Source organism: Arabidopsis thaliana, chromosome 2 (assembly GCF_000001735.4).
Source record: "Arabidopsis thaliana chromosome 2, partial sequence".
Taxonomy (NCBI): domain Eukaryota; kingdom Viridiplantae; phylum Streptophyta; class Magnoliopsida; order Brassicales; family Brassicaceae; genus Arabidopsis; species Arabidopsis thaliana.
The window spans coordinates 5,862,283-5,882,959 of NC_003071.7; the positions used below are offsets into that span (position 1 = coordinate 5,862,283).

A 20,677-nucleotide genomic window follows, 5' to 3' on the forward strand; every position below is an offset into this window, starting at 1 on the left:
AAAGCTTTTGAGGTTGGGGAAAACATTCAATAACCCAGAAGATTTCAAAATAGCTATTTTGAGGTACTCTCTTAAGACTAGGTATGATATTAAGCTATATAGATCACAAAGCTTGAGAGTTGGAGCAAAGTGCACAAATACTGATGTTAAGTGTCAATGGAGATGCTATTGCTCCTATGATAAAAAGAAACAGAAAATGCAAGTGAAGATATTCGTAGATGAACATTCATGTGTTAGGTCGGGTTACTCAAAAATGTTGAAGCAAGGAACAATAGCTTGGTTGTATAGAGATAGACTGATAAAGAATCCGAAAATAACCAAAAAGGCGATGGTGGATGAGATCCAAAGAGAGTATAAACTCACTGTAACAGAGGATCAATGTTCCAAGGCGAAGACAATAGTAATGAGAGAAAGAAAAGCAACTCATCAGGAGCACTTTTCACGTATTTGGGATTACCAAGCTGAGATCTTCCGCACTAATCCGGGAACAAAGTTTGAGATCGAGACTATCCCGGGGCCAACCATTGGAAGCTTGCAAAGGTTTTATCGGCTTTTCATTTGCTTTAAGTCACAAAAAGATTCTTGGAAACAAACATGTAGGCCTATTATAGGAATTGATGGTGCATTCCTCAAATGGGATATAAAGGGACATCTATTGGCTGCGACTGGGAGAGATGGAGATAATAGAATTGTACCAATCGCATGGGCAGTTGTAGAGATACAGAATGATGACAATTGGGACTGGTTTGTGAGGCAACTCTCTGAATCTTTGGATCTTCAAGATGGAAGAAGTGTAGCAATCATCTCAGACAAACAATCGGTGAGTACACTAACTCTTTTGGTTTATTTGTTTCAAGAATCAAACTCTTCTCACATGTTAGGTTTATTCTTATCAATGATTTTCAGGGTTTAGGTAAAGCAATCCACACTGTCATCCCACAAGCTGAGCATAGACAATATGCTAGACACATCATGGACAACTGGAAGAAAAATAGCCATGACATGGAGTTACAACGACTCTTCTGGAAGGTTGCTAGGAGTTACACTGAAGGATAATTTCAAGCGCATATGAGAGCATTGAAGAGTTACAATCCAAGTGCGTATGAATCTTTACTGAAGACTAATCCGCTGACATGGTCTAGAGCTTTCTTCAGGATTGGTAGCTGCTGCAATGACAACCTCAACAACCTCAGTGAGTCGTTCAATAGAACAATTAGAAATGCAAGGAGGAAACCACTGCTAGACATGTTGGAGGACATTAGGAGGCAGTGTATGGTGCGAAATGAGAAGAGGTTTGTCATTGCTTACAGGTTGAAGAGTAGATTCACCAAGAGAGCTCACATGGAGATAGAGAAGATGATTGATGGGGCTGCGGTTTGTGATAGATGGATGGCAAGGCACAACAGAATTGAGGTCAGGGTTGGACTTGATGATTCATTCTCTGTCGACATGAATGATAGAACTTGCGGCTGTAGAAAGTGGCAAATGACAGGTATACCTTGTATTCATGCTGCATCTGTCATAATAGGAAATAGGCAAAAAGTGGAGGACTTTGTCAGTGACTGGTATACAACTTATATGTGGAAGCAAACATACTATGACGGTATTATGCCTGTTCAAGGCAAGATGTTATGGCCAATAGTCAACAGAGTGGGAGTGCTGCCACCTCCATGGAGAAGAGGCAATCCTGGAAGACCAAAGAATCATGATAGGAGGAAAGGCATTTATGAATCTGCAACTGCCTCTACCTCAAGTAACACAGAGTTATCACGCATGTATCGAGTCATGACATGTTTAAATTGTTAAGGAGAAGGACACAACAAGGCAGGATGTAAAAATGAGACGGTTGCACCTCCACCAAAAAGACCAAGGGGTCGGCCTAGAAAAGATCAGGTTCGGTTTATATCCTCTTTGGCATCATAATGTGGCTTCAATCTTTTTGAATTCTATTGAATTAATCTTGTTTGCAAACAGGATTCGAGGACTATCTTGTTTGGGCATGGACAATCATGGCAAGGATCACAAGGTGAACCATCTGTAGCATCTCAGCCAGCTCAGCCATCGCAGCCATCTCAGCCATCTCAGCCATCTCAGCCAGCTCTGTCCCAACCGTCTCTGTCCCAACAGTCCCAAAGAGCACCATCTGCACCATCTGAACCACCTGCACCACCTGCACCATCTGCACCATCTGCACCATCTCAACGAGTTTCACCAAGAGGAGTAGCACAGAGAAGAGGGTCACAGAGAGGAGTGTCAAGTAGAGGAGGATCGCAGAGAAGAGGATCACAGAGAGGAGGGTCACAGAGAGGAGGATTAGAAGGGTGGGGGTCATGGTTTGAATGTTCAAACAATCGGTGAATTTGGGTTGTCTTGTTTGCTTTTGTGGGTTACTCGGATAAGAAACTGCAGTTTGTCTTCATGCAGCCAGAACTTATGTGTGTGTTTTTGTGTGTTTGTGGGATCATGTGTTCCTTTTTGTTTTAGACCAAGATACATAACCTGTTTGGTGCTTGTGTTTGTTTCGGTTAATGTTCAAAAACATGTTTCATTTTGCATTTTGTCTTTAAATTTGTCATTCCATAATAAGTTTCAATTCCTCATTCTTTAAATTCGAATCAAACCAAACTTGCATTGATATAAAGTCAAATGTTACAACACACAACACACTAATAACCAACTACAAGCTTCTTCTCATTAACGAGGCCAAACAACACGAAGAAAATCACAATGGTGATAACAAACATCCACACAATACACACTTTCAAGCCACACCAGTTTCTTCGGGTCTTCATGTCGTTGACCATTGCTTCTTCTCTCATTTCTTGAATCATAGCCTTTAACTCATTTGCCTCAGATTTAGCTTTGCTTATCTCATTTGCAATGATGGCTAATCTTGGCAAAGCATCTTCTACTTCTTCAAACACAGCATCTTCGACCCATTTGAACACATGATCCTTAGAAACAAACAATTTACACATTCTCAGCTTATACAAAAAGCTCCAACCAAGAACAAATTTTATACATAAGTCAACTTACATCCCTTTTGGTTGACCACGAATTAGCATTCCTTTTGCTAATACACCGGAAGAACGGTCGTCATGGGTTCTCTTGCGTTTTTGAGACGAACATCGTGACCTCTAAGCCACACACACATTTCGTCGGCATACCCCGTTCTCTGGCGACACCTGAGGTTATAGAACTTGAACTCATTGTAACAGATTGAAAGAAAGCTATACTAGTAGGAAATTTCAACAAAAACAGAGAGAGATCGATTTTGAAGTTTCGGATGTCGAGTTTGAGAAGAGAAGAAAGAGAGATGTCGATTTAATTTGGGGATTTTAGGGATTTAAGTTTGGTAACAGATAAAACGACGTCGTTTTATCTCGCTTTTTCTGAGAAAGAAACGACGTCGTTTTGTTCTAACAGAGCAGCTAAACGGGAGTTTTAACGTCGTAATCGATTCTGTTAAACCTATTTAATGACGTGACCAAATAGACAAGTCAACAGAAACTTCGTCATTTATATAGAAAGTCAACAATAACTTTACGATTTATTAGTTTTCCTTGAAGTTCAAGATTAAATCGTCCCAAAATTGCAAGTTCATGATTTTTTTGACATTTTTCCCATATTAATATATACATATATATATATATATATATATATATGTAGTAGCTTAATTAAACACCAAAAGCGTGAGTAGCTCAACGGTTTAATGCTTGACTATAGATCCAACAATCTAAGTTTTGACTCTAGGTTGTGTAAGCTTTTTATTTATTTTTAATTTTTAAACGACGTCATTTTGAGCTGTTAACGGAAAATTAAGTCTGTTATTTTTCCGTTAACGGAAATTTCACGGCATGCTTTAAATGGCCAGTTTAACAAAACTTAGACATTTTTTTAAAAAGTCAACCCAAACTTTAAGATTTAAATGATATTTTGAAAGTTTATGCTTTTTTCGTCCCAAATTTAAAAGTTGACGCATTTTTCGACATTTTTCTAATTAAAAAGTGTATAGGTTTTGTTTTTAATTGTGATGAATGGCTTCTAATGGATGATTTAAAACAAATCGTTCAAAAAAATATAATCAAACATATGAAAATAGAAGAAATTTGAAAACTAAAACATATATTTTTTTTTAATGAAGAATTAGGACAATAGAGAGTCTATATCTCGTAATGAAGAGAAGCTTAAGAAATGGATTTTAATATATAGGGGATTGCGAAAGTATTAGGGTTTCAAATTTTAAAAATATGTGTAATTATGTTTTATGAAAATAATAAAGTAATATGAGATTTGATTCTTTGTATTCACTGAAAATAAATGATTTTAAACAAAAAAATCAGGATGATTAATGCTAATTGATCAAGTGTGTTATATATTTTAGTTTAGATATGGAAAGATTTAAATGTTGCAAGAATTTATTTCATAAAAGTGTTGCAAAAATGTATATGTAGATAGGTTACATTGTAACCACATTTTTCATTTCTTTTTTCTGTCAAAAGATTTTCACTCCATATATACCACCGACCATCACATATATGGTAATGTGTAATCTATACATTAGCTATGATTTTTAATCAATGTTTGAATTTTTTTTCCGATAAAAGTATCTTTGAATTTTTAATAACTGAAAGTTGAAAAATAGATTGTATATTTGCATGTTATAGTGTGGTCCATTTCTTATAACTATTTAATATACACTCAATAAAACAATATTCATTGATTTTCAATTTTAGAAAACAAAATGAAAGTTATAATTAGTATATTGGTTTATGACTGAAAAAAAGAAAGTATATTGCCACATCTTAAATGAGCTCCCATCGAACTTGTCGAACTTGTCGGGAAGGAGGCCTGCTGAATTTGCCGCTGGATGTTGAAATTGCTCAAGGGCTTCAGTTTGCATAGATTCATGTACAACTACTTTCACCGGAGGGAGCGTACCAAATTGGATTTCAGCTTCAGTTTCACCCCCATTGTTGGTGACCTCGTCGACGTTCGAGATGTTGACGTTCTCAGTTGACACAAAACCAGATCAGTACCAAAGTTATAATATGTGAGTTAATCAAGAGAAAATACGACAAGTTACAATCTTTCTATTTGAACACAAATGAAAGCAAAACCAGTTGCATGTTTCTAATTAAGACGTCATCCTATAAACAATTACACATATATTTTCAGGTTTCACTCTACACAATTGATAATAAAAAAAAAACAATTTGCAAACATGTGATAACAATTTTGCAAAAACCAAAAAAATTACAAGCAAAAAAACTGCAGGTTATGACAAGAATCCCAATTCAAAGTCTAATAACAATTTTAATTTTGCATAACAACAAACCAAAAAAACTGGAGATTACATATATATATATATTATATATAAGCATTAAAATCATGTTTAGTTATATTTCTCTGTTTATAACATAAGAAATAGAAAACATAGACTTCTATTTAAGATGCAAGTTTTGATAATCTTAAATTTCAAAAACCAAGCTGCAGTTTGTTGATGCTCTAGAGTCGCAACTCTAAGGGTGCGCTTTGGTCAAATCCGATTTGACATTTATTTGGCCGCAGACAATAAACTACTCTGAGGCTCGCAAGCTCTCGTCACAGTGAGTTTGAAGTTTAGCCAATCGCAATTGGTAAACTCAATCCGATACTTGTAAGCAATCACAATTTTCCCACGTTTATGAATCTCAATTCCAATCTGTTACTGTTTTTTAAAACAAAACGAAAGGGTTAAGACTATAGGAGCTAAAATTAACAAACGCTACGTAAAGTAATTGAAATCGAAATTATAAACGTTTAAGGAAAGACAAGAGAGGAGTTGAGCTGATGAACTCTTTTCTTAACCCTTTGAATCACTCGTTGTGTGACGGATTCGGTGTGATTCAAGGATTCCAGCATACAGCTCTAACGAACATAGTTTCCACGATACTCTCGAGACTTACTTTAAGACAGTGAGAGATTGCTGGAGATGTTTTGCTTTTGAAATATGTGTGAATGTGCAACTGTTTCTCTGCTAGTGTCAACAAAGACTTGAAGCGTAACTTTCTTATATATGTTTGAGATACTTAGGTTTAAATTTGTTTCTTCAGAAAATTAAAACCAAGTCAAACAGAAATATAGGAGTTAGTTGGTGACTTGATACTTCAACGACTCATATTCTCAAGGAGTTGAGGAAGTGAAGAAGACATATTCTTTAGGGACGTGAGGAATGGAGTGACTTGTTTCCTCCTTTCAAGACCCGACAACCACCGGAGCTCCAACTTGAGATATAGGCCATCTCTTAAGCCCATTTCTTTTCACACAAGCTTGACAAAAATTGTGGGGAGATGATTCTGATGAACGAAAAGGGGCACATCATGGACTGTAGACTTGACACGAAAGAAATCATGTGCACCTACATACATCAAATGAGGATGGAGAAGTTGATTGCTCGAGTAATTGCTCGATACACTTAACTGCTAGGTAGTATATGCGAGGTCGATCCACAAGGACCAAAGATACTCTAAGGATTTCTGAGACTCGTTTTTAGCTAAAGCGAAAAGGTTGTTTGTTTGGTTTTCGGATTGTAAATTAAAATGCAAAAAAATAATCGATTAAACTTTTGTGATAAAAAGCATTGGACCTATTTCAGAGATCAATGATTAATAGAGATAAGAAACAAGAAATTCAGCATAAAGAACCGTTCTCGAACATGAACACAAGTTTAGACTAATTCTCTCTCGAGACATTAATCACTAAATTTGACTACTTAACTACTTAACTTTTGTTTGTAATTTTCTAGTCAAATTCGCATTAGAATTAGGTTCACAATGCATTCAAACATCAACTCTTGTTGGTTAGAAATATATTGCTCAATTCACATTGATTCAGGCATTCTATCGAACACTTTTGATACATAGAAAAACCTAGAATCTAAAACAGGGTGATCAATCCTATTCTAGCATTAAGAACATGTGAATCAAAGAACTTAAAGATTAAGAACTCCAAACAACAATCAAACCATAATAGTGAATTATTTGTATTTTCTTAACTAAGAATTTTTTTGGACTTTCATTCGTACTATAACTAACAAATCAGGCTTAACTACTACTCCTTTTTAATTTCATTTGTTTTTTTTTTGTTTTTTTCTTTAAACTACTAGATATTAACCCGCGGTATACCGTAGGCCTATATTTTCATTAAATAAAAAATAATTGAATATTTTTAGGATGATTTAATAAATTTATGCTATTGTTTGATTTAAATGTATAATTCACCGGAAGACGAAATTTTATAACTCAAATTTTAAAGTTTTAAGTTGTATTTGTTTATTTTGTCAAATGTTTAATATTGTATAATTGTATTTTGATTGTTGTTTCTCGGATTTCACCCGTAGTACACCATCCCATATTAATATCGAATCAAACCCGTCAATTCTAGGATTTCACCCGTGGTAATATTTAATTGTATAATAATAACTTGATTGTCATTCTAGGATTTCACTCCTACTTCTATCGCAAATTATTATCAACCCAAACCAGTCTTTTTTTTTTTTTTTTTTTTTTTCAACAAAGAAATTTATTTATTAACCAAAGTCATTACAATAGTGTTGATGTAACCAAATAGGTAAAGTACAAGAATCAGAATAAAAACATGTTGAATTGCAACCAAGCTTTGCCAACTCATGTGCTACTTTGTTTCCTCCCCGACGAACAAAACTAAACTGAACATTTGAAAACTTCTTCGCCCAGATCCGAATGTCATCAAGAAGATTTGCCAGATGGTTGTGGGAAGAAGATCCTGAGACTAAATTGGTTAGAGTTTCACAGTCACCCTCCATAATCACTCGTAGATAGCCTCTAATCCATGTTTGTTGTAAGGCAGCCAGAAGCGCCTTTGTTTCTGCCTCTAACGGAGTACTTGTGTTGTCGAGTTGCAGTGATCCCCAATGCTGTGCAATACCATCATGGTTTCGAATAATCCATCTAGCAGTGGAGTCTAAATTTTGGACATTGAAACCGGCGTCATAATTACATTTGATGTGTGTATCAGGCGGAGCTTTCCACTTCGTATTGTGAACCACGGTAATACACCATCCCATATTAATATCGAATCAAGCACGTCAATTCTAGGATTTCACCCGTGGTAGTATTTAATTGTATAATTATAGTTTAATTGTCATTCTAGGATTTCACTCCTAATTCTATCGCAAATTATTATCAACCTAAACCAGTCAATTCTAAAATATCACCCGTAGTACACCATCCCATATTAATATTGATTTAAACCCGTTAATTCTAGGATTTCACCCGTGGTAGTACTGCGAGAGAAATCTTATAAAAGAATCAAAATGTGTTTAAAAAAAATTAAAGTTTTAAGTGTTTTTTTAATATTGTTAATTTTGTGTAGTGTTTAAGATTATATAATTATATTATGATTGTTAATTATAGGTTTTTTTCCGTAGCATACCATCCCATGTTATAATCCACTCAAACCCGTCACACCATATAACCCCGTCCCGTGAAATTAAACACAAATTTGTCATTTTATTATAATTATAAAATTTATAAAATTAGAAACTTCTAAAAAGATTAATATTGACCCAAACTTCATCATTGAATTTTGAGTGTTATATCTAAGATTTCTCTCGCAGTATATCGTCCCATATTAATATCTTTTATATTGTTTAATTTCTTGTAAAATTTAATTTATAATTTTTTGAAACTTTTTAAAGTTTTAATTCTTTAAAATAAATAACCCTAATAAACAAACTATTTTAATTTTGGACACCTCATAAATCAAGTTTCATGCTCATTCGTAATCGAAATCATTTTGGTCCTTTTTATAGTATGGGTCTGAACCATTGTCCAATTTTTGTAAGCGATGTGGGACATTGTACAATCGTAATTATTATCTACCTGAAACCCGTCCTACCATATAACCCAGTTCCGTGAAATTAAACATAATTTTTTCATTTTCTTATAAATTTCAATATTATAAAATTTGAAACTTAGAAAAAATACAATATCAACCTTGATTATATTTAAGATTTTTCCTGTAATATATCGTCTCGTATTAATATATTTTATATATATTTATAATTTTTAAATTTCTTGTAAAATTCAATTTATAATTTTGAAAACTTTATAAGTTTTAAAATTATAAATATTTAAAGCAGTTTTTAAAGATAAACTTTATAAAAAGTTTTTAAAATTATAATATTTAACTTTTGATAAAGTTATAATATTTATAATTTCTTGAAACATTTTAAAGTTTCAATTCTTTAAAATAAAAAACCCGAGTAAGTAGGATAACTATTTTAATTTTGGACGCCTAATAAATCAAGTTTCCTGCTCATTCGTAATCAGAATCATTTTGGTCCTTTTATAATATGGGTCTGAACCATTGTCCAATTTTTCTAAACGATGTGGGACATTGTACATATATTATTTCTTCATAGGTTGAATAATATATGTCCGTTTTAAAAAAAATTCAATTACATCATATGCAGAAAAAATATAATATTTTATTAAATATATATATTTTATATAAATTCAAAATAAATAGAGTATAAGATCAAATAAAAGTGAAAGAAGAATTATATATTTATGTTTAAATTAGGTAGAAATATTTTAGGAAATATGGTTAGTTTAGAGATATTGTTTATATTAAATTTGGTAATTAAATCATTAATTTTCGTTTTTAATTATTAGTTTGTAGTTAACTTTTCCAAAAATTAATGTTATCAAAGATCAGAACAGAATTAAACATGTTATCCAAGATCCGAACAGAGTTAAACCGGGTTATACCCACCCATTGCAGGTTTAAGATTATCAAAACTTGCATCTTAAACACTATATATATAGATTCATTCCACCTTTTTGGAAATTTAAGATTATCAAAACTTGCATCTTAAACACTATATATATAGATTCATTCCACCTTTTTCTTCTCTATTACACTATTACTCTCATTCTTTACCAATCAAAACCTAAGGTGATTTCTATTTGGGAATTCTTTAGCTCTCAAACCAGTTCTCACAGTCGTTTTAAGCAGAAGGAAAATACATAATTACCATCCTCCAATTCTTTTAAATTTAAGGCTCAATGGTGTAGCTTTGAATCCGCCGTAGATCACCACAACATCATTTGCACATTTTTGTTATTTTGTTAAGAAAAATGGTTGTTTACTTACCTAAAAGCGTAAATGTATTTTTGAAAACATAGTAGCCGTAAACGTTCATTTATTATAAAAAAAAGTTAAGGTAAACCAATACAAGGTGCAAGTAAAATTAATAACCCAATGAAAAATGACAAAATCTCAACATGGAGACTTGAAACTAGGATACATTCAATAACACTCTCATAGAGTTTTAACCACTAGACTATAAAGAATGTTTGAAAATGTATCTCATTTTTCTTTGAATAATATGAATGGACGGGCCGGGCCTGCGTAAGCAAAATGTAACCACTAGACATTCAATAAGCATAATGCTTTACTTGCCTTATGGACGGGCCGGGCCTGCGTAAAATACATTTGGGAAAGAATATTCTCAAAATCATATCTAGTGCATACGACAATCATTTATATATAAATGGATATAAAACAATCCATAGATGATGACAACATACTGTATATGTATAATTCAATAGATCGTTACATCCACTTTGCAAAGTGCAAGCTTCGGTTGTATGACATGAGCCACTTGAGTTGAAATGCTCAAATTTTTATTCCTAATAATAAATTGCACAAATAAATAATAAATGATAGAATTCCGATGAATCAATATCCGATGTATTATAATTTGATTTCTAAAGTTATTCTGAAGTTATTTTGTTCCTCAAAAATTGCGTTAGAAATTGTTCACGGGATGCGAACAAAGAAAAAATCATGAAGAGTGCATCCGCATATTAACCAAGTATATATTAAATAATTTTTGCTTATGCTGATAACATTAGTGATAATTTTTACTATGATTAACCAAGAATATCAAAAATTGACATTTTAATAAAAGCTCTTCTCAAAAATATCAAACTTAAGTTTTGTTTTTTTCAAAAATACCATCATTTGTTTAATGTTCCAAAAATATCATTTAAGTTTTGGTTTTTCAAAAATACCACAAAAAATAAAATTAAACTTTCAACTTTCAAAACTAAACCATAAACCTAAATACTAAACCTTATCTCCTAAACACTATAACGTAAATCTAAAATAGTCAATTCTAACTTAAGAATTTTTTATTTTTTTTTATTTTTGTGGTTATGGTACTTTTGGAAAACCAAAACTATTGGTGATATTTATAGAACATTAAACTGATAGTGATTTTTTTGGCAAAACAAAACTCGAAAATATTGTATTTTGAAGACTTTTTCTTTTAATAACAGTTATATTTAAATTGGCATTACCAAAAAAAATGTTATTTTTTTGAATTGGGGACAAATGCTTTAATTGTTTTAAAACATTTGAAGATAGAGCATATATCCCCATTTGGGTTTTGTTTCACGGGTGTTTAGTGACGTACATACATATAAAATACTTATTTTTCAAGATATGAAAATATCGCACTCAAAAAATCTAATTGTATTTCTTCATAAAATAATTTTAGAAATTAGAATTGTATTTCATCATAAAACTGATTTTCCCTTGTTAAAACCTACGTTGAAAATCAATTTTAGCATTTATAAAAGGAAAAAAAAATAATCTAAATCTAAATCTTATTAATTGATATGTTTCTGAATTTCAAAATATGTTTAGAAACCTAGAATTCTATGAAAGTTTTCTTGGTATATATACATTCATATTAACCTAAAGTCAGAATCGACCATGAAGCCAAGTGGGGCAACCATGACTCTAAACAAGTACAAATATTTTAGCGGCAGCTTTTATATTAAAATTCTTCTTAGCCCATATGAGTAGAAACTTTTGCTTTTAAGGTTACAATGACCAGTTTAAATCTCCGTCAGTGTTTTCCTGTTTTTTCTAGAGAAATTGGTAAAAGGAGATTTTTGTTTAAAAACGTCCATCTAATACATTTTCTAAAAGGATTTGGTGTACTATGTTTTATAAAACTAAGAGCAACCCCATCCATGGTTTCTAAACTTAAATCTCTTATTTTAGAGAGAGAAAATTTATTATAAAAAAATGTATGAGTTTCTTGATTAGTAAAAAAATCATCTCCAAAATATCTTATATTAGAAATTTTGGAAAACATTTCTTAACTATTCAAAAAACCTACAATTAAATAATATTATTTTTATTGTTTTATTGTTAAGAAACTTATATTTAGAAACTACTAATGGAATTGCTCTAAAGAACTCGATTATACCCTCCATTCCATAATTCTTGAAACATACCCAAAAACTTCTTATTATTAAAGAATCTTTCTTAAAAAAAAAACATAAATTAATTAACAAAACTAAGAAGAGGCGTTACCAACACTTACCACATTCTTACACCTTGTTTTGCATAGCCATAATAATAAACCAAACAGATGTATTGCTCAACAAAGTACATTGCTCGTCACTTGGAGTCTCTCTTTTGGTTCACAAGAGCCCATAAGAACATAAGAGCACATATAATACAATTCGGTTTTCAAAAATCATAGGACTTTTTTTTCCTCATCAATCAAGTGGTTCCCAGTCACAAAATACAACCTTGATGGCTTACTACCTTTTAAAGCATATTCATCTACTCACTAAGAAAGCATGAAATCTAAGAGAAAACTCGTTTTAGTAAGGAAGAGAAAGAAAAGATGACACAAATTCGATCCCAGCCTAGGTTTTAAAAGGGAAAACCATTTTTAGCATTTATAATTACTTTTAAAAAAAATTAGAATACATATTCTAAATTCCGTATAACGTAATCAAAAAAACATATTTCTAATTTGCAGATTTAGTTTCCTTATTTTTCTCTACTCGATTCCTGCTTTTATGGAATTCTAAATTTCAAAGAATGTAGTTTCTAATTTTAGTAGAACATATTTTAATTTAATTTTGCTGAACATATGATAAAGTGTAAAACATATATTCTACAAATCGTAGAACATAGAGTAATTTGTAGAATACATATTCTAAATTTCGTAGAAATAGAGTAAAATATAGAATTATGTAATCTAAATTTCGTAGAACATACCAAATTCAGAGTTCTGAAATATTCTAACCAGTTTAGATACTCTGATGTTGTAAGGTGTAAGAGTTAATTACTGTCACAAAACGGTTTTGAGATGGTGAAGAAGAATCTTTCCATATCTGTGAGCTTCTCTCGTTTTGGTTACGGTCAGGTTCTGTGGAAAGACACTCTATTGGCATAGCTTCTTCTTCTAACTCTCTATGGAATAAACGTAAACCTAGAGTTCCACCTCTTTGAAACAGTTTGAAAGTAAAGAAACTTCCAGCTCTAAATCCATTGGCATTACAGAAACTTCTCCATCCTCGTTTGATGTAAGTAGTTGGACATGAGTTCTTTCGTTTCAAGTCTACAGTCCATGATCTGCCTTTTTCTTCGATCAGAATCATCTCTCCACACATTTTTTCTAGACCATTTGCCCTCACAAAGAAGAGACTTAAATCCAACTAGTATTAGTTAAACAGATTTTCTCTACTTACATATTCTCTTTTTTAATATAAGTTAGAGAGACGAAAGAACACAACTCACCGAGGTTGTTCTTATTGTCTAAAGACACATATTGTCACAACAACTAGGTCCCAACATTGTTACGTGGAAAGTCATGTCTCTCTCTTGTCTGAAAACAATGATGTCGCCGAGTCGAAGATCATGTGCGAGAGCAAAATCTTTCCAACCGTTGGTAAGTCTCTGGCCATCTATTTTCACCTTCTAGGTTTTCTTGGATGCATCTGACCTTAACATTGCCGTCTTCTGCTCATTTCTTCCTTCTATATTCTCAAATCAGAAGGCTAAAGGAATTGTCTGAAGCACCATGCAAATACAAAACCAAAAGCATTATTCTCAATGATCTTCTCAGAGGGACATATACAGAGTAGAGAAAGATTTACCAAGTGGCTGTGAAAGCCAGGAAAAAGTGGCTTGAAGAAATGTTGATTCGCCATTATCAAAGCTCCAGAATCTCTCAGCCTTTACACTGCAATCTCAAGGAGGAAAGAGTATAATAAAGTAATAAACACAACGTTCACTTCACATGTTTTTTTTTGTTTTTTTTTGTTTTTTTTGTTTTAACTAAAGACTGTTCGGTTTCCACTGGGTGACTGAACAATCAACATATATGAACTCGAGAGCTTTAGAAAAAGTAAAACCAGATTACTTTTTTATATAAAAACAAAACCATCAAACTTTTTGATAGTGTTATTATGCACTTTACATGCTTTCATATTAACAATCTCGGACCAAGTCCCATCCGGCGATCCTATCGAAGATCGCGTACGCTACAAGTCTCCCCCCTTGAATGAGATTCGTCGCCGAATCCGACCCAAGTTTCTTTTTACCCATCTCTTTGAACCACTCCGGGGAACCTGCCTTCATCTTGTTTTCAGTTTCCCAAGTATCTTCTTCTCTATCTCCGCAATTCCACTCAACCCTTACCATTTTCACGATTTTCTTCTGAGTCCCTTTCTCTAATCTATCCACAATTCGAATAGGTTTTGCTTTCATCATCAAGTTTCCTTCTAATTTGGCAGGAACATCTTCCATAGGGTCATCTCATTCGCTTAGGCACTTCTTAAGTTGCGATACGTGAAAAACCTTATGAAACGCCACTAACTTTGGTGGTAGATCGGGCTTGTAGGACGCTGCCCCAATCCGTTCGAGCACCTTGTATGGCCCCACGTATCTCGGACTAAGCTTTTTCCTCTTGGAAAAGCGTCTGTTCCTTTGTAAGTCACTGCCTTTAGATACACTAGATCTCCTACTTCGAATTCTAACTCTTTTCGACGTTTATCCGCATAACTTTTCTAACGGTCCTGAGCTTTCTTTAACTTGACCTTAAGAAACTTCATCTTTTCATTCATCTCGTCCACAATCCCTAGACCGAATAGCATTCGTTCGCCCACGGGCGTCCAACATAAAGGCGTCCGGCGTGCCCTTCCATACAATGTCTCGTAAGGCGACATACCAATACTTCTTTGGTAACTGTTATTGTATGCGAACTCTATCAACGTCAAATGCTTTTCCCAGTTTCCACCCCAATCTAAAACACATGCACTTAGCATATCTTCTAGAGTCCGAATGGTTCGTTTGGATTGCCCATCGGTTTGAGGATGGTACGCCGTGCTCATATTCACTCTTGTTCCTAAGGTTTTTTGGAAAGCCCTCCAAAAATTTGAAGTGAATCGAGTATCCCGGTCAGAGACTATACTCGCGGGTACCCCATGTAGCCGAACAATTTCTTTAATGTACCTTTCTGCAATACGTTCGGCTCTATCGGTTTCTCGATCGCCAGAAAGTGTGCCGACTTGGTCAACATATCGACCACTACCCATACCGCATCATGCTTTAATGGACTTGTTCGCAATCCCATTACGAAGTCCATCGTCACGTGATCCCATTTCCATTCCGGCATTGGTAAGGTTTGAACTAGTCCCCTAGGAGCTTTGCTTTCCGCCTTGACTAGTTGGCATGTTGAGCATCGGGCAACCCAGCTTGCCACATCCATCTTCATTCCCACCCAATGATAGTGTCTTTTCAGATCATGATACATCTTTTGTAATCCCGGGTGAATGGAGAATTTAGATTGATGTGCTTCTCTAAGTATTTCCTCCCTTAGCCCCTTATAGGCCGGAACACACACTCGCACGTTCACCACAATGGTTCCATTGTTTGAAGTTTCATACTCCGTTTTATTATTCTCCGCCCATTTCATCAAATCCTTGTCCTGCCCTTGGGCCAATCGGATTCTACTAAGTAGGTCCGCTTGATCGGCCGCACCCAACTCTCTTGACAACACATTCAAATGCAATGTCCCCATCATGTTTACTAACGCTTCATGATTCTTCTCTGCTTCTACCTCACATCGTCTCCGACTTAAGGTGTCCGCCACTTGATTCACCTTCCCGGGATGATAAGCGATATCCAAGTCATAATCCGCCACCAACTCCATCTACCTTTTCTGCCGTAGACTTAACTCAGGCTGGGTGAATATGTACTTAAAGCTCTTGTGATCGGTGAAGATTTGGACCTTGGCACCATAGAGGTAAGATCGTCAAATCTTCAAGGCGAACACTACGGCAGCCATTTCCAAATCATGCGTAGGATAATTGCCCTCGTGCTTCCGCAATTGCCGTGAGGTATAAGCAATCACACTACATTTTTGCATAAGGACACATCTTAATCCCGTTATTGATGCGTCTGTGTACACCATGTATGGCTCATCCGCTTCCGGCAAGGTTAGCACCGGAGCACTTGTTAACATCAACTTCAAGTCGGCGAAGCTCTTTTTGCACTCATCCGACCATTGGAACTTAGTGTCCTTGCTGGTAAGTCTAGTCATGGGTTGAGCCATGCTCGCAAATCCTTTCACACATCTCTGATAGTACCCGGCCAAACCCAGAAAACTCCTAATCTCGGTCGCACTCTTTGGCCAAGGCTAGTCCTTTATAGACTTAATTTTCTCAGGATCCACGGAGACTCCCTTATCCGACACAATGTGCCCGAGAAACCTAACTCGCCTTTGCCAAAAGGAACATTTGCTTAGTTTTGTAAACAGCTTATGTCCTCTTAGTCTCTCCAAAACCGCCCTTATATGATTTTGATGGGTTCCTTCATCCTTCGAATAAACGAGTATGTCATCAATAAAGATGATCACAAACTCCTCTAGGAATTCTCGGAAAACACCATTCATCATCTTCATGAAGGCTGTTCGTGCATTCGTCAGCCCGAACGGCATCACCACAAACTCATAGTGGCCATAACGTGTCGAGAAGGCCGTTTTTCGAACATCCCTCGGATCTATTGGGATTTGATGGTATCCCGAGGCTAAGTCGATTTTAGAAAACCATTTCGCCCCTTTTAATTGATCCAATAACTCATATATCCGGGGTAGAGGATACTTGTTTTTCAAAGTAACTGTATTCAATCCCCGATAATCTATGCATAGTCTAAAACTACCATCTTTCTTCTTTACGAACAAGACCGGTGCAACCCATGGTAAACTACTCGGCCTAATGAATCCTTTATCCAACAACTCCTCTAATTGTTTCTTTAGCTCCGCCATTTCTACAAGCGCCATCCGGTACAGAGCTTTAGAGATAGAAATCGTTCCGGGTTCGAGTTCTATAGTGAATGGGTCGGATCGGTCTGGTGGAATACCACTTACGGCCTCAAACACATCCGCAAACTCGTTAGCGATCAAAATATCTTTCAACTCCGCATTCGCCCCCACTTCCTTGGTTGTGATCGTGGCTAAATATGCCTCACACCCTTTCTCAAGCATCCTTTCAGCCTGGATTGCCGAGATTACTAAACTTCCCGAGGTTGTTCTTATTCCCGGAATTTCAACATACCCTCTTCCTTCTCGAATTGTATTCGTCCTCAGTGACAATCAATGTGAGCTTTGTACTTTTCCAACCAGTCCATCCCAAAAATAACATCGCATTTCTTCAATGGGACGATGATTAGGTCCGCGGGCATATTGACACTGTTCACTACAACTGAGATGCCTCGAACCAGTCTAGACGGATACATTGCTTGTCCGCTGGCTGCTCTAACCATTCCATATTCGGTGTTTGGTTCTTTTTCGAACCCACATGTTTCAACCATTTCCGGACTCACAAAACAATGTGTAGCCCCAGAATCAAATAGAGTATGCTTTTCTACGTCACCTACTCTCAAGGTCCCTACACATTCCCTTAGAATGTTGAGTACCCTATCCCCATTATGCATGATGCAATCCAATGCACGAAAGAATTTATAAGTTGACTACGCTTACCAGTGCCCCCCCCTGAAGTTCCCAGCGTTTCTAGCTTCTTCCGATAGTTCATACACACGTGGTGCTACGGCCTGCCTCTTTGGAGGGAGCGGTAGTCCATTACCTCCGCGATTCCCACCTTGCCCAGGTTGTTTCTCGGCATCCAACTTTGGACACTCTCTCTTAAAGTGCCATGCTTGCCCACAATGATAACAAGTCCTTGGTTCATTGCCAGAACCTTTGATTGCCCGTGATCCATCCTTGGGCAACTTTGAATCGCATGGTCCTTGCTTCCACACCGACCACATGCACCTATGGCCTTCCAGCAAGTTCCGCTATGATTCTTTCTACAAGTCGGACATTCCTCGCGCTTAGAATCGGACTTGGTGTTATCCACCTTGTCCCACTTTCTTTTCTTGTTCGTGGACTTGTTTGATTGGTTTGAGCAATTCAGAATCTTTTCCTGATTCATGAGTTTCTCCTCCTCGATCCAGATTTCAATCATGGCCGCCCTTCCCACTTACTCGGATACCGAATTAAAGGTGCGAATCAAACAATTGTTCCGGATTTCCACCCTTAACCCTCAAATGAAACGGCGCACTTGGGATTGCTCATCCTCGAGTTCTCTTCCCACAAACCTTCTAAGACAATTGAACTCTTTGTCATATTCACGCACCGTCCGATTACCTTATACAAAGTCCAAGTAGGCATCAAGTCTGTCCCATGCTTCTGGTGGAAAGAACTTCTTGTTGAATTCCTCCTCAAAGTCCGCAAAAGTTCGGATTTGATCACCTTTTTGTTTTTCCACGGTTAGCCACCAATTATGCGCATCTCCTTCCAGGAAGTGGATCGCAATGTCTTTTCGGTAATCCTCCGACAAGGAGTGGAGATAAAGTTCCTGTTGAGTCGACTCCTCCATTCATCGGCGACAATCAGATCAGAACTGACCGTGAAATGCCTTGTATCCAACTTTGAGACATGCTCGAGTAAGTTCAAATAGTCTCCCCTCTTCCTCGAAGAGTGAGATGGTGGAATGACTTCCACAACTCCCGAATCATCATCCCTCGGATTCTCAATCGCTTGTGCCACAGGATCCGGCACAAGGGATTTAGTCAATGTGGCCAATTGTGCCATAATCGCTTTCATCATGTCTTACTGCTCTTGGGCCGATGGTGTTGCATCCGGATTCTCCTTCCCATCTGATGCATCGCTATTCTCCAGATCTTGAAGAACCGGGGAGTCTTCCCCAGCCACAGTTCCGGCCAGATTAGTTCCGTCCTTTGTTGTCTCGACCCTTGTTTCCTCAATGACTTGCGTCTCATTGGAAACCAATTTCTCTTCTACAACACCCTTGTCTTTCTTACTCCTCCCAGAGTTTTCCCTCTTACCCATATGCGAAAACTCAAAAGTTAGCAACATAAACTTAAAAGTAATCGTTACGGTATAAGAAAACATCTACCGCGAGTCTTATCCCACCCCATACTAAAGATCCTAGAACCGTAATCGCTCTGATACCAACTTGTAGGGTACCTTTCCCAGATTCCAATCCGGCGAGGTTTCCCACGAACGGATCACTTAGTGATCCGATGCTAAATCCAATTTTAGGGTCCATTCCTTAACACATGTCGTTTCTATCATATTCTGAGATTCATTACTAGAGTCATATGCACAAAAGAGTAGAATAAACAAGAATCGATACAACTTATGAGTTTTGCCTATAAGCTATTACAAGTCATATAATCGATCCTAGCTACCCGAATTCCATCACCACTTATCTTCCCGGCCTGGAGTCTCGCGCCTAAGCCAATTCCTTTCCACGATCTCCTTCTTTCCCTAAAAAGCCAACAAGGCACACAACATTGGTTCACTTAGCGCATACAATCAAACCATGCATTCTTGCTAAGTTTCGGTGATGACTCATTCGGAAAACAGATTGGGAGAAAGGAAGTAAGCGCATCAGTTCGGCTAGAATCGTCGGATCTATCACGATCCTCCGATTCCTTGCCGAGCTGCATTCCCTATAGCCCATCCGTTTAAACGGCCGAATCATGCCGAGTATGAACATGCTTATGCCCGATAATGCAAAACAGATTATAACCCGCCCAAACAAGTCTATATCGACCTATTAACCGATCGCCCTATCAGAATTAATATTCCAATGGTTGACCATGGAATCCTCACCTTTCCCTCGCTAATCTCTCAGACCAACGAGTTGCCTCTAAAAACAGGCGATCTCTTTTAAGTAGTTTTCTCTTCAAGACGCCCTAGAGAGTTTTGGTGAGTTTCCCCGTGTTTTTCTGTGTCCCAAATCGCATCCAAGACCCTTCTATTTATAAGGATTCGGCGGTAACCGTTCTCACCCGAAAAGGCACCTTTTGGCCCATAACCGTTCTTGGGCGACTTTTGGCGAAGAAGAGGGGAAACAGTTCGACCGCAAAACCGCCCAACCGCCCAACCGTCCAACCGCACAACCGTCCAACCGCCTGGCCAACCGTCGGCCCAATCGCCTCACTCCTTTCCTAGCTTGGTCGAGCTGGCAGAGCTAACTGACACTCCCTCGAGCTGGCTGAGCTTCCCCTCAAGCTGGCCGAGCTAACCTTGAGCTGGCCGAACTTCCCCTCGAGCTGGCCGAGCAAACCTTGAGCTGGCCAAGCTTCCCCTCGAGCTGGCCGAGCTTATATTGAGCTGTAGTACAGCCCTATCGAGGATCCCGGACACTACTTGGTTCTTTAAAGTATGTTTATTATTTCGAGTGTAAACATAACTAATATTGGTGGGTAAATTATTATAATTTTGGATTCATTGTTATTATTTCGA

At 36.5% G+C, this 20,677-nt stretch overlaps 3 protein-coding genes and 3 pseudogenes across 7 annotated transcripts; 1 reads left to right on the forward strand and 5 right to left on the reverse strand.

Moving 5' to 3' along the window:
• Positions 1–253: 253 nt before the first annotated feature.
• On the forward strand, positions 254–2,519 carry AT2G13970 (annotated as a pseudogene; the record flags this gene model as incomplete). Its single annotated transcript has 1 exon — positions 254–2,519.
• AT2G13965 (uncharacterized protein) lies at positions 1,985–2,332 on the reverse strand (the record flags this gene model as incomplete). Its single annotated transcript, NM_001335406.1, has 1 exon — positions 1,985–2,332. The coding sequence occupies one exon, from the start codon at positions 2,330–2,332 to the stop codon at positions 1,985–1,987; it is 348 nt and encodes a 115-aa protein (NP_001323721.1).
• Positions 2,520–2,601: 82 nt separating the features above from the next.
• AT2G13975 lies at positions 2,602–3,318 on the reverse strand (annotated as a pseudogene; the record flags this gene model as incomplete). Of its 2 annotated transcripts, one of them has the most annotated exons (2): positions 2,602–2,954; positions 3,037–3,318. The 2 variants fall into 2 exon arrangements; another variant differs by having other exon boundaries at positions 2,610–3,300.
• A 4,252-nt stretch (positions 3,319–7,570) lies between these two features.
• AT2G13980 (Polynucleotidyl transferase, ribonuclease H-like superfamily protein) lies at positions 7,571–8,086 on the reverse strand (the record flags this gene model as incomplete). The annotated part of the gene is made up of 1 exon (NM_126971.1): positions 7,571–8,086. The coding sequence occupies one exon, from the start codon at positions 8,084–8,086 to the stop codon at positions 7,571–7,573; it is 516 nt and encodes a 171-aa protein (NP_179015.1).
• A 4,269-nt stretch (positions 8,087–12,355) lies between these two features.
• On the reverse strand, positions 12,356–13,511 carry AT2G13985 (transcriptional factor B3 family protein; the record flags this gene model as incomplete). Its single annotated transcript, NM_001335407.1, has 2 exons — positions 12,356–12,364; positions 13,188–13,511. 2 exons carry the CDS (start codon positions 13,509–13,511, stop codon positions 12,356–12,358), a joined length of 333 nt encoding a protein of 110 aa, NP_001323791.1.
• A 907-nt stretch (positions 13,512–14,418) lies between these two features.
• Positions 14,419–19,252, reverse strand: AT2G13990 (annotated as a pseudogene; the record flags this gene model as incomplete). Its single annotated transcript has 1 exon — positions 14,419–19,252.
• Between the last annotated feature and the right edge of the window lie 1,425 nt (positions 19,253–20,677).